This window comes from Phyllobates terribilis, unplaced genomic scaffold, assembly GCF_046119375.1.
Source record: "Phyllobates terribilis strain yellow unplaced genomic scaffold, ASM4611937v1 Scaffold_9__5_contigs__length_417890890, whole genome shotgun sequence".
In the NCBI taxonomy this organism is placed as follows: domain Eukaryota; kingdom Metazoa; phylum Chordata; class Amphibia; order Anura; family Dendrobatidae; genus Phyllobates; species Phyllobates terribilis.
Genome location: NW_027362769.1, coordinates 280,584,377 through 280,599,916, shown reverse-complemented (window position 1 = coordinate 280,599,916; position 15,540 = coordinate 280,584,377). Strand labels below are relative to the sequence as shown.

General features: G+C 42.7%; 1 protein-coding gene across 1 annotated transcript in view; it reads left to right on the top strand.

The window, feature by feature from the left end:
• GLS (glutaminase) overlaps positions 1-8,015 on the top strand; it is a 672,521-nt gene extending 664,506 nt beyond the window's left edge. The window contains exon 18 of the mRNA XM_073647835.1: positions 7,441-8,015. Within this exon, the coding sequence (XP_073503936.1) occupies positions 7,441-7,597 (157 nt within the window). The 3' untranslated portion in view covers positions 7,598-8,015. The remainder of the gene's footprint in view (positions 1-7,440) is intronic.
• Positions 8,016-15,540: the final 7,525 nt, after the last annotated feature.

The following is a 15,540-nucleotide window of genomic DNA, read 5'->3' as shown; positions in this document are numbered from 1 at the left end:
GCGAATTGGTCCACGTTTTTCCCGGACAGGTTTACCAAGGGAGTTCATGACCGACCAGGGAACACCTTTTATGAGTAAGGTGATGAGGAAGTTATGCAAGGTCTTGCAAATCTCCCAACTGAGGATTTCAGTATACCATCCTCAGACAGATGGCTTTGTGGAAAGGTTTAATAAAACGCTAAAGCGTATGCTGAAGAAGGCCATAGAAAAGAACGGTAGAGACTGGGACTTTCTCCTCCCGTATGTGTTGTTCTCCAGCCAAGAAGTTCCACAGGCCTCTACGGGGTTCTCGAACTTCTGTATGGCCGACATCCGCGAGGTCTCCTGGATATAGCCAAGGAAACCTGGGAAGCCAAAGTCACGCCCCACTGAAGCGTCATTGAGCACGTGGCACTGATGCCACAGAGGATTGCAAAGGTGATGCCCATCATCAAAGGACGTCTCCTCCAGGCACAAGAAGCTCAGGCCAGGATCTACAACCGGTCAGCCAGAGTGAGGCAGTTCAATCCAGGAGACCGAGTCCTTGCGCTAATTCTTACTGTGGAGAGCAAGTTCTTGGCCAAATGGCAAGGGCCGTATGAGGTGGTGGAGAAGCTTGGTGAAGTGAACTATAAGATTCATCAACCAGGAAGACGGAAACCATATCAGATCTACCATATTAACCTCATCAAGCTATGGCAAGACAGAGACCCGTCTGAAACTCCGTGCTTGTTGGGCAAGCCAGAAGGCAAGGTTGGAGGTGTCACCATAGCGTAGACTCTATTGAAGGCCCAAAAACAGCAGTGCTTCAAGTTGCTCCCGAAGAACCAGGATCTGTTCTTGGAATTACTGGGGTGCAAAAAGGTAGTAGAACACAAAGTTTTGATGAAGCCACATGTGCGCGTAAACGTGAAGTCCTATCGAATTCCGGAGGCCCGACGAGAAGTGATCTCCAAGGAGGTGGAGCGTATGTTGAAACTCGGGGCCATTGAGGAATCCAAGAATGGCTGGTCAAGCTCAATTGTCTTGGTCCCAAATCCCGATAGGGAATGGAGATTCTGACTATCGGAAGTTGAATGAGGTCTCCAAGTTCGACGCATATCCAATGCCATGCATCGATGAGCTGATCGAGAGACTTGGGCCAGCAAGGTACATAACCACCTTGGATTTGTGGATTTGACAAAGGGATATTGGCAGATCCCCATGGCACATGGAGCCAAGGAGAAGACTGCATTTTCTACGTCGGATGGATGCTTCCGGATGCTTATGTCTGGATACCGTTTGTACTGCAGGGGGCCCCTGCAACCTTCCAGAAAGATATGGATTGAATTCTTGCACCTCATAAGCAATACGCCGCAGCATACCTGGACGATATTGTTATGTTCAGCCCCGACTGGGAGAGTCATCTGGAAAAGGTCCAGGCTTGGTTTGATGCTCTAAGGAAGGCGAGGTTTTCAATAAACCTGAAGAAATGTGTCATGGGGAAAGAAGAAGCCAAAGACCTGGGGAGAGGCAAGATCAAACCCCAAATCAGTAAAGTGGAGGCAATTCAAACCTGGCTGAGACCGCTGTCAAAGAAGCAGGTTAGAGCCTTCCTGAGGATCGTGGGATAGAAACTTTGCCATGATGGCCGCACCCCTGACTGACCTTCTTAAGAAGCTGGACTTCTCCTCTGCGTACCATCTACAGACCAATGGGCAAGTGGAACGGGTAAATCACATCCTTGACAGCTACCTTTGCCAATTTGTCTGACCATCAGGATAACTGAGTGCAACTGCTCCCCTGTGCTGAGTTTTCCTACAATAACCACGTTGGGGAGTCTTGTAGGGAATCTCCATTCTTTGTGGTATACACCCAGCATCCTTAAGTACCGTCTCTTATGTCTTCCTCAGGGACACCAACTGCTGATTCCTCCTATGCCTTTCGCCACCTCGGTATCACCCCGGAGATGAGTTCTGGTTATATTCTTTGAACATACGGCTGACGGTGCCTTCATTTAAGTTTGCTCCTCAGTACCTTGTTCTCTTCAAGATTCTCAGACAGGTCAATCTGGTGTCCTATAAACTTCTGCTGCCACCCAGTATTCGGATCCTGAATAGCTTCGACATCTCGCTCTTGAAGCCTGTAGTCCTGAATCAGTTCTCTAAGGTTTGTTCTCCTGTCTCTATGTCCAATGTCTCTGGAGGTTTTTCAGACATGTTCGAGATAAAGGATATTTTGGACTCTAAGAAGGTTTGAAAGACCTTCTATTTGGTTGACTGGAGTGGTTTTGGTCCTGAAGAAAGATCTTGGGAGCCCGCTGGGAACATCCTCGCCCCTGCAATGCTCGAGAGATTCCTCCGACAGTGCAGACAAGCAAGCTGTGTGCGTAAGTGGGGTACTGTCACGGCATCAACTCACATGCCTCCTCAACGCTGCAACACTCGCTGTGTGGTTTCTCTATGTGGCTGGCCAGTCTGCTGAGTTTGTTTCCTCCTGCACTCCTCTGCACTGCTACTAATGCGTGCTGCTTCCATTTTGCTTTAGGGTAGTGTGGCCGATCTCTGCAGGAATTTAACCCTACTGTGTCTTGCAGAGATTAGGTTTCCCAGCCTATACTAGGTGAGCAGGCTCCATATAAGGCAGCTCCTTCCACCACTCCTTGCTCTAACGTTTGGTTCCTATCCCGTAGTCCACATTTATGCTTGCTTATGTAATCAGCTTCCCATTACCAACCCAGCTAGTTTTTCCATCCTGCCTGACCTCTCCGCTCCTGAACTCGGCTATAACTTCTGATTCTGTGCTGCCTGCCCCTACTTCGGACCATCTGACCACATTTTTGTCTTTGCCCTCCTGTACTGCGTACTCATGAATCTGACCCTCCACTCAGCTGCTTTAGTCCCGGGGACAGCCCTGGAGTAGTACCTGGCGACCATAAGCAGCCAAGCCTATCCTCACCATCAGAGGCTTTAATGAAAACCAGGTAGTCACTTAATCACGCCCCTCCAGGGTAAGCCTGGCGCATGGCTCAGTGGGGCCACACCCACCCGCGTTACATCCATAAATTAAGTTTTGTGTAATAATGAGAAATGACACAGGATAAAAGTATTGAACACATGAAGAAACAAAGGTGCAAAAAACCATGAAAAGTCATGACACCAGATGAAATCTATCAGTAATTGGAAAGCAATCCTGCCACTTAGTGAAAAGTAATATCAGCTGGTTCAAATGATGGCCTTTAAAAATGTGCCTAAATACCAAGGTGTCAAACAAGAAACATCTCATGAATCAATGACCTGTATCGAGACCTCCGCAACCTTATTGTTGCAAAACATACTGATGGCATTGGATACAGAAGAATTTCGAAACTACTGAAGGTTCCAGTGAGCACTGTTGGGGCCATAATCCTGAAGTGGAAAGAACATCATTTCACCATAAACCAGCCACGACCAGGTGCTCCCTGCAAGATTTCAGACAGAGAAGTGAAAATAATTATCAAAAAAGTGTTGTCCAAGAGCCAAGGGCCACGTGTGGAAGTCTACACAAAGACTTGGAATTGGCAAACTACAACAATTGTTTAAAAAAAAAATACAATAAGTAGTGCACTCAAATCTCTATGGCCTGAATGCACGCTCACCATGCAAGACTTCATTGCTGAACAAAAAGCATGTTCAAGCACTTTTACAATTTGCTCAACAACATTTAGACAAGCCTATAAAATATTGGTAGAATATAGTCTGGTCAGATGGGACCAAAATTGGACTCTTTAAATGCCATAATACACACCATGTTTGGAGGCCAAAAGGCATTGCATATCACCCCAAAAACACCATACCAACAAGGAAGTTTGGAGGTGGGAACATCATGGTGTGGGGCTCTTTTTCAGCAAATGGCAATGGCAAACGTTATATAATTGAAGGAAGGATAAATAGACAAATGTACTGAGACATTCTTGAAAAAAATCTGCTGCCATCTACCAGAATGATGAAGATGAAACCAAGGTGGACATTTCAGCAAGACGATGATCCCAAACACACAGCCAAGGAAACTGTCAATTGATTTCCGAGGTAGAGAATAAAGGTGCTAGAATGGCCCAGCCAATAACCTGACCTGAATCCAATAGAAAACTTATGAAAGGAACTAAAGCTCTGAGTTCATAGAAGGAGCACGCAAAACCCTTAGGATTTGAAGAGTGATTGTGTGGAGAATTGGCCAAAATCACACCTAAGCAATGCATGCAATTAGTTTTTCCATACAGGAGGCGTCTTGAAGCTGTCATCACTAACAAAGGGTTTTGCACAAACTATTAATTAAATTTCAGTAAGCATGTTCAATACTTTTTCCATGTTTCATTTCTCATTATTACATTTAACTTAATTTATTGACATCTACGGTTTGATTTCTTTGCCTGTGTGGATCAGATGTATTGTTACCTACCTCTTTGAGAATTTCATGACAGTAGCACCTTTACAAACATATTTACTCAGAAAATTGGTGACGTGTTCAATACTTATTTCACCCGCTGTATGTACAGCAGCTTCAGCATTTCCTGTATCATGCATATATAGCATTCTCAGTGTTTCCCATGTGATGTGTATACAGCAGCCTCAGTTTCTGCTATGTGATGTCTATACAGCAGCCTCAGTGTCTCCTGTGATATATATACTGCAGTCTATGTCTCCTATGGGATGTATGTACAGCAGCCTCAATATCTCCTATGTGATGCATATACAGCAGCCTCAGTGGTCTCATTTGATGTATATACAGCAGTCTCAATGTCTGTGATGTATGCAGCAGTGTCAGTGCCTCTTATTTGATGTATATACAGCAGCCTCATTGTCTTCTGTGATGCATATACAGCAGTCTCAGTGTCTCCTATGTGTTGTATACATAGCAGTCTCAGTGTCGCCTATGTTATGTATATGCAGCAGTCTCAATGTATCCTGTTATATATAAATAGTAGAACTCGCTCATTGCTTGAATTCTATAAACATTAGGTGACTATTGATGAATTTCCTGCTTTGATGAGACTAGTATTGAAATATGGCTTTGCCAAAAAGCATATACAGTGTTGTGAAAGTGTTTGTCCCCTTCCTGATTTCTTATTCTTTTGCATGTTTGTCACACTTAAATGTTTCAGATCACAAAACAAATGTAAATATTAGACAAAGATAACACAAGTAAACACAACATGCAGTTTTTAAATGAAGGTCTTTATTATTAAGGTAAAAAGAAATCCAACCCTACAGGGCCCTGTGTGAAAAAAGTGATCCCCCCACCAATGTTAAAACGTAAATTAACTGTGGTTTATCACATCTTTGGGAAGCTGAGTTCAATTTCCCTAGCCACACAAAGGCCTGATTACTGTCACACCTGTTCTCAATCAAGAAATCACTTGAATAGGATCTGCCTGACAAAGTGAAGTCACCCAAAAGATCCTCAAAAGTTAGACATCATGCTGCAATCCAAAGAAATTCAGGAACAAATGAGAAACAAAGTAATTGAGACCTGTCAGTCTAGAAAAGGTTATAAAGCCATTTCTAAAGCTTTGGGACTCCAGTGTACCATAGTGAGAGCCATTATCCACAAATGGCAAAAACATGGAACAGTGGTGAACCTTCCCAGGAGTGGCTGGCCGACCAAAATTACCCCAAGAGCACAGCGACAACTCATCCAAGAGGTCACAAAAGACCCCACAACAACATCCAAAGAACTGCAGGCCTTACTTGCCTCAGTTAAGGTCAGTGTTCATGATTCCACCATAATAAAGAGACTGGGCAAAAATGGTGTGCATGGTAGAGTTCCAAGACGAAAACCACTGCTGAGCAAAAAGACCATAAAGGCTCGTCTCAGTTTTGCCAGAAAACATCTTGATGATCGCCAAAACTTTTGGGAGAATATTCTGTGGACTGACGAGACAAAAGTTGAACCTTTTGGAAGGTGTATGTCCCATTACATCTGGCGTAGAAGTAACACAGCATTTCAGAAAAGGAACATCATACCAACAGTAAAATATGGTGGTGGTAGTGTGATGGTCTGGGACCGTTTTGCTGCTTCAGGACCTAGAAGACTTGCTGTGGTAAATGGAACCAGGAATACTGCTATCAAAAAATACTGAAGGAGAATGTCCGGCCATCTGTTCGTGACCTCAAGCTGAAGCACACTTGGGTTATGCAGCAGAACAATGATCCAATACACACCAGCAAGTCCACCTGTGAATGGCTTAAGAAAAACAAAATTGAGAGTTTGGAGCCGCCTAGTCAAAGTCCGAATCTTAATCTGACTGAGATGCTGTGGCATGACCTTTAAAAGGCTTTTCATGCTCAGAAACCCTCCAATGTGGTTGAATTACAACAATTTTGCAAAGATGAGTGAGCCAAAATTCCTCTAGAGTAGTGTAAAATACTCATTGCCAGTTATCACAAATGCTTGATTGCAGTTGTTGCTGCTAAGGGTGGCCCAACCACTTATTAGGTTTAGGGGGTAACCACTTTTTCACACTGGGCCCTGTAGGTTTGGATTTATTTTTCCCTTAATAACAAAGACCTTCATTTGAAAACAGCATTTTGTCTTTATTTGTGTTATCTTTGTCTAATATTTAAATTTGTTTTGTGGTCTGAAACATTTAAGTGTGACAAACATGCAAAAGAATAAGAAATCAGGAAGGGGGCAAACACTTTTCACACCACTGTACAAATTCTCCAAACCTCAGAGAATGTGAGATTTTTCATTTTAACTAAGTTTAGAATTTGTATTGGCAATTTTATAGTGGAAGACAAACTTGAATAGATAAATACATTTATATAATTATGATGTGTGAAATTTAAAATTAATTAACTTTTTTATGTTACAGGTTATTGCCATCTTGTTAAGTGATTACATACAGTTAGTGTATGCATATTACGGTATGGTTGGTGGGAATGAAAAATGTGAGGTCTTAGTGGTCTGACCTCTAACCAACATAATGAGAGCAAATACTAGAGATATGTTATCACTTTACAAGAAGGATACTTGTAGGGAATCTGTCAACTTGATCCAGCTTTGCACCCTCCTATCGCCGCACCCAAAAAATAAACTGTTTATATGGTCATATTGCTCTCTGAGAGGTAATGCCATTCAAACCTTTATTTATGCAATCTATTGCTCCCCGACCCCCCAAAAAGTGCATTTGAATTCATATTCAAACGAGGCTAAAGTGCTGTGGGCATGGCAAAGCACTTCCTGAGCTTCTCCCTCCCCAGTACTATTAGCCACTTAGCACCACCTTCTTCTGCTTGGCTGACAACTCACTACCTTGACTACATCACCAACAAGCTGTCAGTCAAGCAGGAAGAGAATAGTGCTGGGGAGGAAATCCGAAAGCCATTCAGTCTTATTTGCACATTAAACAGTGTTATGAACAGTTTGGTGGTGGATGGTGCTGATAGTTTCTGTAGCAGACAACCAGAGGGCTTACACTCAACCTTCCTATTTTTTTTACAGATGGAATAACACTCCTATGGATGAAGCTATACACTTTGGACATCATGATGTAGTTAAAATTCTTCAAGAATACCAAAATAATTATAAACCATTGAATGAACCAAATAATGAGAAAAGTGACCAGATTGTCCAAAAGAATTTAGATGGGTTATTATAAATGTTCACAAATTCCAAATATTTCCACTTGAGTGTGTTGTGTTGTATAATCATTCAGGAGTGGGATTTTAGTTAGTGATGTAAACTATAAATTTTGATTCTGTTTTCATTGTATCTTCTTATTGGATGTTTAAGATGAAATCAAAGTAACAAAAAGAAAAAACAGTACCTGCAAGAAGGAGTTGCCTGGCCATTTACCACAGTAGAAAGAATGAGTGGATTTATACCCCACTAATATGTGTCAACTAAAAAATGAAATGAGTTTTAACTGTGTGTCATTGAGAGTCAACTTTCACTTCTGATGCAGGATTTCTATTCTATAGTCAAATAAAATTATATAAAGATCATAAACCTTTGAGCATTTTATTATTAAACACATTGTGAGAAAATGAATGAATCTGGCAAAGACTATCATGTTTCTTTAATGTATTTTAAAAATATTTAAAATAAAGATTACGTTTAAAAAAAAAAAACAACTCTTGCCCTCCCTATGCACTCTATGTTCACTATTGTTTACAAACAGATTTCTCTATTCATTTTACCATTATTATTTTGAAAATTAAAGTGGTTGTGTGGCCTTAGACTACAAACCTACAGTCACTCTCTTGTGAATCCTCGCATCACACGCAATGCATGCTGGGAGGATTCTTGGATGTTGTCGCTGGGAACAGTGGTCATGTGACCACAGGTATGCGATATGCATACTCCTAGCCACATTCCAACTAGACTCTTTTCAGCCTCGCTCAATACCATTGCATGGAGTGTGGTCACACCCATCTAGTCGGAATCTGGCAGATTATGCATATCACATATTTGGAGTCACATGACCACACTTTCCCAGCGCTAGCACTGGAAAATCCTCACAGCATGCAGTGCGCGCGATGTGAGGATACACAATTTTTCCAGTCACACAGAGTAAATGCAGACTTGTACCCCAAGGCCGGACAACCCCTTTAAAGCTATTTTCTGTTTCATATTGGATTCCACAATCTCTTAAATCTAATTTATCAATATATAAGTTAATATTTCCGAAAGATCATTGGTGGCAGATGCATGCATGCCAATTGTATCAGCCTTTTTCATTACATTACGTTAAAAAATGGGGGGATTGCTCTCAGTAGGAAAACAAGATAATCTTGTAGTTATGATTAGTGTTGAGCATTCCGATACTGAAATATCGGGTATCGACCGATATTCGCGGTATCGGAGTTCCGATGCTTTTAGAATATCGAATACCGGAATCGGAAGTTCCCATAATGCCTGCGCTCTGCAGTGTCTCTGAAGGATGACAAGCTGGATGGCAGCACTCAGCTTACTGTACTTGTCATTTAGTGTAAAGGATTTATTAAAAAAATAATAGTGTTTTCATGCACCGTCTCTTAAAAAAAGCCGGCGGCAATTCAGCAGCGGTACCCGACAATTTAGAATAGAAAGAATAGAGCATCACACATAGATTAGATGCATAGAAACATGTCAGTCACATATATAAGAAGTACAGTGACAGTGTTGCTTACTGTACTTGTCATTTAGTGTAAAGGATTTATTTAAAAAAATAATAGTGTTTTCATGCACCGTCTCTTTAAAAAAGCCGGCCGGCAATTCAGCAGCGGTACCCGACAATTTATAACAGAAAGAATAGAGCATCACACATAGATTAGATAGATAGAAACATCTCAGTCACATATATGCCTCTGCTGAATTGCCGGCTTTTCATTTTTCACTGTGAGCACTGTTCCCATCGATTGGTGCAACCACCTCCCCCAATACATTCTACATTATTGTTAGTTGTTTTCCTTCATGTCGAATTAACCTACAAGGAAAAAAGGGTTTATTTTCATTCCGATATTTGTGTCCCATTGACTTGCATTGGTTTCCGGTATCGGAATCGGCGATATCCGATACTTTTTGAGTATCGGCCCCATCCAATCCGATAAGATATTTCCTGATATCGGAAGGTATCGCTCAACACTAGTTATGATACCTTTTAATGGCTAACAAAAATAAAATAAATTATGTTACAAAGCAATTTTTTTAGACTTCTTAGGTTTCTTCCTCAGGCATGGTATAATAAAGTATCTGAAAATAGTCTCTTCAGACAAAAAGAGGACTAGAACTCTAGTGCAACCTAATAGAAGTGGCAGTCCTAAAAGTCAATATTGACCCTCTAACGAGCCTTGCCACATGTCTTAGGATAAAAGTCAAACCAGGAATCTCAAATTGCAGACACCGTGTTTCGGGGTATTGCCCCTCGTCAGTGTAAAGTATGAGAACTGCTTTGGCCCAGTGAGAGGCATCTGACCGGGATCCAAGGGGTAACATTTCTCATTACAGAGAGTGACATGTCAAACCTGACATGCCAAGGTGAGGAGACTTTTAAGCCTTGCAATACTCCTCTGGGAAATATGCAAATTGTTTCTTTGTCAGTGCAAAGTGTGAGAAACACAAATATATGCACAAAAAAACAGAGGCTCAATAAATGGACATTTAAATAAACAAACAAACTAAGCTCAGAGAATGAATCCTTAATTGGATTAGATTACTGGTGTTAAAGTTTTATAGGCCCCAATATCCAAGTAAGATAAGAGGCCTGGTGCCCTCCCTGTCTCTGGAGCAGATTCTTCAGATTTTGTAGGAAGTCATAACTTCTGACAGATTTATTCCTGTGTGGAGGGAATCAAAGACTCTAATAAGTTTGTATTCCTAAATCCTTCAATGTTTTTGTAATTTGAAGTTGTCTTTTAATATGACAACTTCCATATTGTTTATGAATCCCAAGCGAAATGCAGTACTGAAGGCACCAGTCTTTAGAGCCTATGGGACTTGTAGTCCTCTAGATAGAAACTAAAAACAAAAAACCTGTAGAAGAGCATTCCAGCACTCCCCCACACACCCTAGACTACCACTTACCGTGATGACTTCTCTGAATAAAGATGGTTTTACTGCTGCCGCTGGTGAGTGCTACCTTTTCTGTTCTATATATTTTATATTGTTTATGTTGTGTCCTGAACCACAGAAAAGTTTGGCCACCGGTAAATGTGTTTTAAATGTGTTTTTTTCTGTAATAGTGTGGCGATGAGACCTCATCCTTGCTCTGTTTCTGTCCTGTTTCTCCTACATAGAGACCCCCAGGACATATAGTGCACAAAATTAAGTACACCACATTGGAAGAGGAACATGTGAATTTCCCAGTCCCAGAAGGCCTCCGTTCAAAGGCACCTCCCTCTCCATGACTAACAGATCTGTTCAATACAACTTCTGTCAGCATAGGTTGATAGGAGGCAAGATAAAGTTGAGGGAAAAGATTTCTTAAACCCTGGTCCAGGCTGTGATGACTGGAGCAGAGTCCTGCAAATCTTCTCATACCTACCGGAATACCTGACATCTCGATTAATAGGTCCAGCGATACATAATTGGTATAAGTCTTAAAGGGTATTCTCAAGTTATGAAGTTGTCATATTTATAACATGTAAAAAAAACAAAAAAACTTAGCAATTAACTTCACATTTCTAAGTAGCACTGTTATCTTGATATTTATTTTTTCAATCTTATTGTGTACAGCTTGTTTCCCAGGGGATCGACCATGACAAGGGTGGCTGATCATGCGCAGTTTAAACATTCATGCGCACACATTGTGGACCATGTGTAGTAGCTCCTGTTCCCTGACTACTTTCTAACTGCTTGGAGACCAGTAGAACCCTGCTGATGAGACTCCTGCTCTGCTAAACTCCTCCTGTCAGCTCCTGTGACAATCAGAGCACTCAGTCAATTTAACTGTTTGATCTCCAGCTGTGGGGGAGGGGGGTTACTGAGACATGGTTGTTAGCAGGTCATGTCAGCTACAGGTCACAGTCCTTTCACCCCGGCTTCCTGCCACCTCCTCCCTGTTGCATGTCCTAAGACTTTCCCCCCATTCAACTACAGTAGAAGACCTTAGAATAAACTCACCCCCACTCCCCCCTCCCCTACTCATTTGTGAGTTAAAACAGGGTTCCCCAACTCCAGTCCTCAAGGCCCACCAACAGGTCATGTTTTCAGGATTTCCTTAGTATTACACAGGTGATAATTCCATCACCTGCACAGGCAATAATTCCATCACCTGTGCAATGCTAAGGAAATCCTGAAAACATGACCTGTTGGTGGGCCTTGAGGACTGGAGTTGGGGAACCCTGAGTTAAAAGATAAATAGATCAGAATAGAGATAGTTCAGAGAGATAGATAAGAGAATTTGATGCATGAAAACTGCTATTCATTAAGCAAAATATCATTGAAGAATGCAGTTAAACCAAACAAATGAACTGACGACAGCTGGACTATTTTCCTGTAACCAGTTCTCATAGTTAGTATTTTTCTGCAATAATTACTTCATAAACCGCTACATATTTTTAAAATAAGAATTTTATCATTAAAGTCTTCCTGATGTACCTCAATGGGGAAAGACTATCCCTAAAAATATACTGTATACATTTAATATGTGTATTTAACCTTTGGCAAACTCTGTGATACTTGATCTTGAAGAGACAGGTAGCTGCAAATAAGTCAGGAGAACCTAGGATTTTCTGGTGGAGGACTACAAGTTCCAGATGTCTTGAGGAGTGCCAGACATGCTAACGACGAGAGCTCTAAGTATGGAAATTATTAATTCTTTTGCTCAGAAGAGTAGCCTAGATTTTAAATCTGTGCCTGCCAATAATTTAGATCTAGATTTTTTTTTTGGTTTAGTTTTATGCAGAATGTGAAAGAAAATAGGAAATTAGATTTTCTGACTGAAATTTGCTTGCAAAGAGAAATAGTTTACATTCGGTTGCTTTCTTTCAAAAATTTATGTCAGATAAATCCATGTATATTTCTGCAGTTATAGTCTCTCAGGATATTAGCTACAGTGCATATAAAAAAGGAAGAAAATTCTGAGAATGATGTGGATATGTCTCTATAGTCTTTGTTGAAAGTGACCTTGTATCTTCTGCTGTAGAAGGGTGTGAGAATATAATCTCCTGACAATCACTGTGCATTGTCTGGTGGGTTTTATAGAGATCTTCAATGCACAGTGTAATTCAACACTTTTTGCAGCAAGCAGAAGATGGGGGGCTGAGAAGCAGGGAGTGACATCCCTCACAGCAGCTGTGAGTGGCACAGGACGAACCCTCCCCCAGACCATGTGCTCTTTTGTGTAAAATACTATAATTCAACATCGAGTTATGGGAATACGGCACATCCCAGTGACAAACCAACTCAATTTTTGGAAACCTAAGAGAATGGGGATTGTCACCATAGCTTTCCGCACAGTCCAGCGTGTACGGAAAGGGAGATACCCGGCACAGCCTTGTGGGGGCCCCTAGGACCCCGGTGCTTGGTATCCACGCGTAGCAGGGGCCCAGCTGGGTCCGATGACCCCAGAATCGGCTCTCTAGGACCATCCATTAAGAAGGTATAGCTCTTGGTAGTTTTTGGGAGTTTTAGCTGGGAGAGAACAGGGGTGGAGATTTAGGCGCAGGCAGGAGTGGGAGTGACCCAGAGAGTTTAAGAGCTCCAGCAGCGCTGGCTCCATTGTCTTTTTTCCTTAGGAGGAGGTAGTGACGTTACGTTGTGGAGGGAAAAATCCGACAACAACAAAGAGAGGGCCCACAAGCCTCCCATGTGGCAGCCCTTCCTCCGAAAGCCAGGTTGTCCATCTGATCAGTAACTAACTAGTAATAACTGCGTTATATCCTTTGTACCCATATCATTGTGCTTGCAACTCTGACCATTTTGTATGTATAACCCTTATGTATATAGTGTTTGTCTAGTGTGCCCTTAAGGCGGTTAAATATATATTTTAACCTTGGGCTGTTCTTTTATCTCGATTCACAATCCCTCACGTCCGTTGTTTGACCCAATGAACACGCTACCGGGCGGGTTTCTAGCCCGATATTCATCCGTTATATCTAATAGAAACTGGTGGCAGCTCTCCCAGGCCAACCAGGCTCTTCTTCACTGGAGCTAGTGAAGGAGCCTCTCAACCTGTCAGGTGTGTGAGCGAGTGTGGTGCCACGTTAGTGACTGAGTGGGCCACCTCTTCTCACTCCCTGGTGCCTTCCTGTACCGAGTGGACAGGGGGTGTCTGTGCAGAACTGTACCAATCTGACTTTACGCATCCTCGAGCGGGTGCGAAATGTCACATTGGTGCAAAGGGCAGATCCATACCACGTGCTTCGCCTTACATAATTGTGATGTCAGGCGGGTGGCGGGGTGTGGATTCATCCCAAGTGGTGGCAACAGTGGGATTCTGCGGGGTCCCTTTGGTGCCATTTCTTCACATTGGTGGCAGTGGTGGGATTCTGCGAGGTCCCTCTGGTGCCATTTCTTCACAAAGGGTTATTAGAAAAACAGATTACAAATCACAAAAGCTCAGTTTCTTTTTAAATTAAAGAACAAATTATTGAGATCAACGGCTACCTGTGTGGGAAAGACTAAGTGTAACACGAAGGGAAGAGGGGGAAGGAGGCCCAAACACTAGAGAAAGGGGGAGTGCAGACCCCTAGGCAGATCTAATATCACCCTGCCTACCCTACCGTCCCTATATAGGTTCCACACCTATTGCCGAGCAGGAACCTAATCCCTGAATGTCCCTAAAGCTTGGCCCTAGATAGGGGGGTGGGGCAGGATGAGCTCTAGTCACGCCCCACTACAAACTAAAGACAAGGTAGACAAACAAAGGGGATAACACTTAGCTTGAGCAGACACCAGAGAGATAACGCCAACTGTCCTCCAAGGGCACCAGAGAACAATCTAGCCAACTGCTAGTGCTCCAATCCTGCATAAAGGTACATTGAACTATCACCAGCGATTCCCTGGAGCAAACTGAGAGTTTTTAACTACCAAGCAAGGGTGTGTAAATCAGGAGCATGAGGTCGAGGTCGCCACAGGGTCCTAAAGGAAGAAAGATTAAGAAGGCGTATGGAATGCTAAGCGCAGTGACCACATTCAGCCAGATCCAGAGCAACTGTCTGTTACACCTGACACACCTGTGACACTACCGGAACACCTATAGACTTAAGACTTCCGGGGGGTCCCGCTCATATTCTGCATTGAAGTTGTAAAACGTCACTGCATAGTAGTGCTGCTACATGTGATCATGTAGCCGCGGAAGCTGTTATCTGTCTGTCAGAGGAGAACAAAAACAGTAGGAGCGCCAATGGTGAAGAGCCTGAGGTTTGGGGGGGGGGAAATGAAGGGGGAGATGTTGTGACCACTCACCTGGTCCTGTTGTGCAAAGGAGCCCCGCACAACAAGGGAAAACGCTTCCAGGTGGGAGTCTGTAAGATGATCACAACTTAGCAGGAACTGTTGTAGGGAGCTTCTGTCTGCTTCAGCGGTCACATGACCAGGACCGTGTGACCGAAGTGGGCATTCCACAATGACATCACGGCAGGTCCTGTAGTAGGCTAGTTGTAAACAGAGCAGCTTCCACCGCTCTCCACAAGGGAGATTAGCAATCAAGAAAGAAGGAATTGTGCGGTGTTAGTGAAGCGCTAGAACAACTAGACAAGGGATTAGGTTATAACACACAAACCTTTTATTGTTTAGTACGCTCTCTAACGCCACAACGCGTTTCGATAGCTATCTACCTGAGGAAGATAGCGTCTGCTATCGAAACGCGTCGTGGCGTTAGAGAGCGTACTAAACAATAAAAGGTTTGTGTGTTATAACCTAATCCCCTGTCTAGTTGTTCTAGCGCTTCACTAACACCGCACAATTCCTTCTTTCTTGATCTGTCTGTCAGAGACAGCCAGAGTCCCCATAGAGGAGGCACAGCAGGGCTGTATTTACATGTAGCACTAGGCACTGATTATAAACGCTCCCTGACTAAAGGCCCATTTATACTGAACAATTATTGGTATGGTATGCTAATGTCTAGTCAAGAGCAATGTTAATCGGTCAGTGATAACAAAGGAGAACCTCAATAAT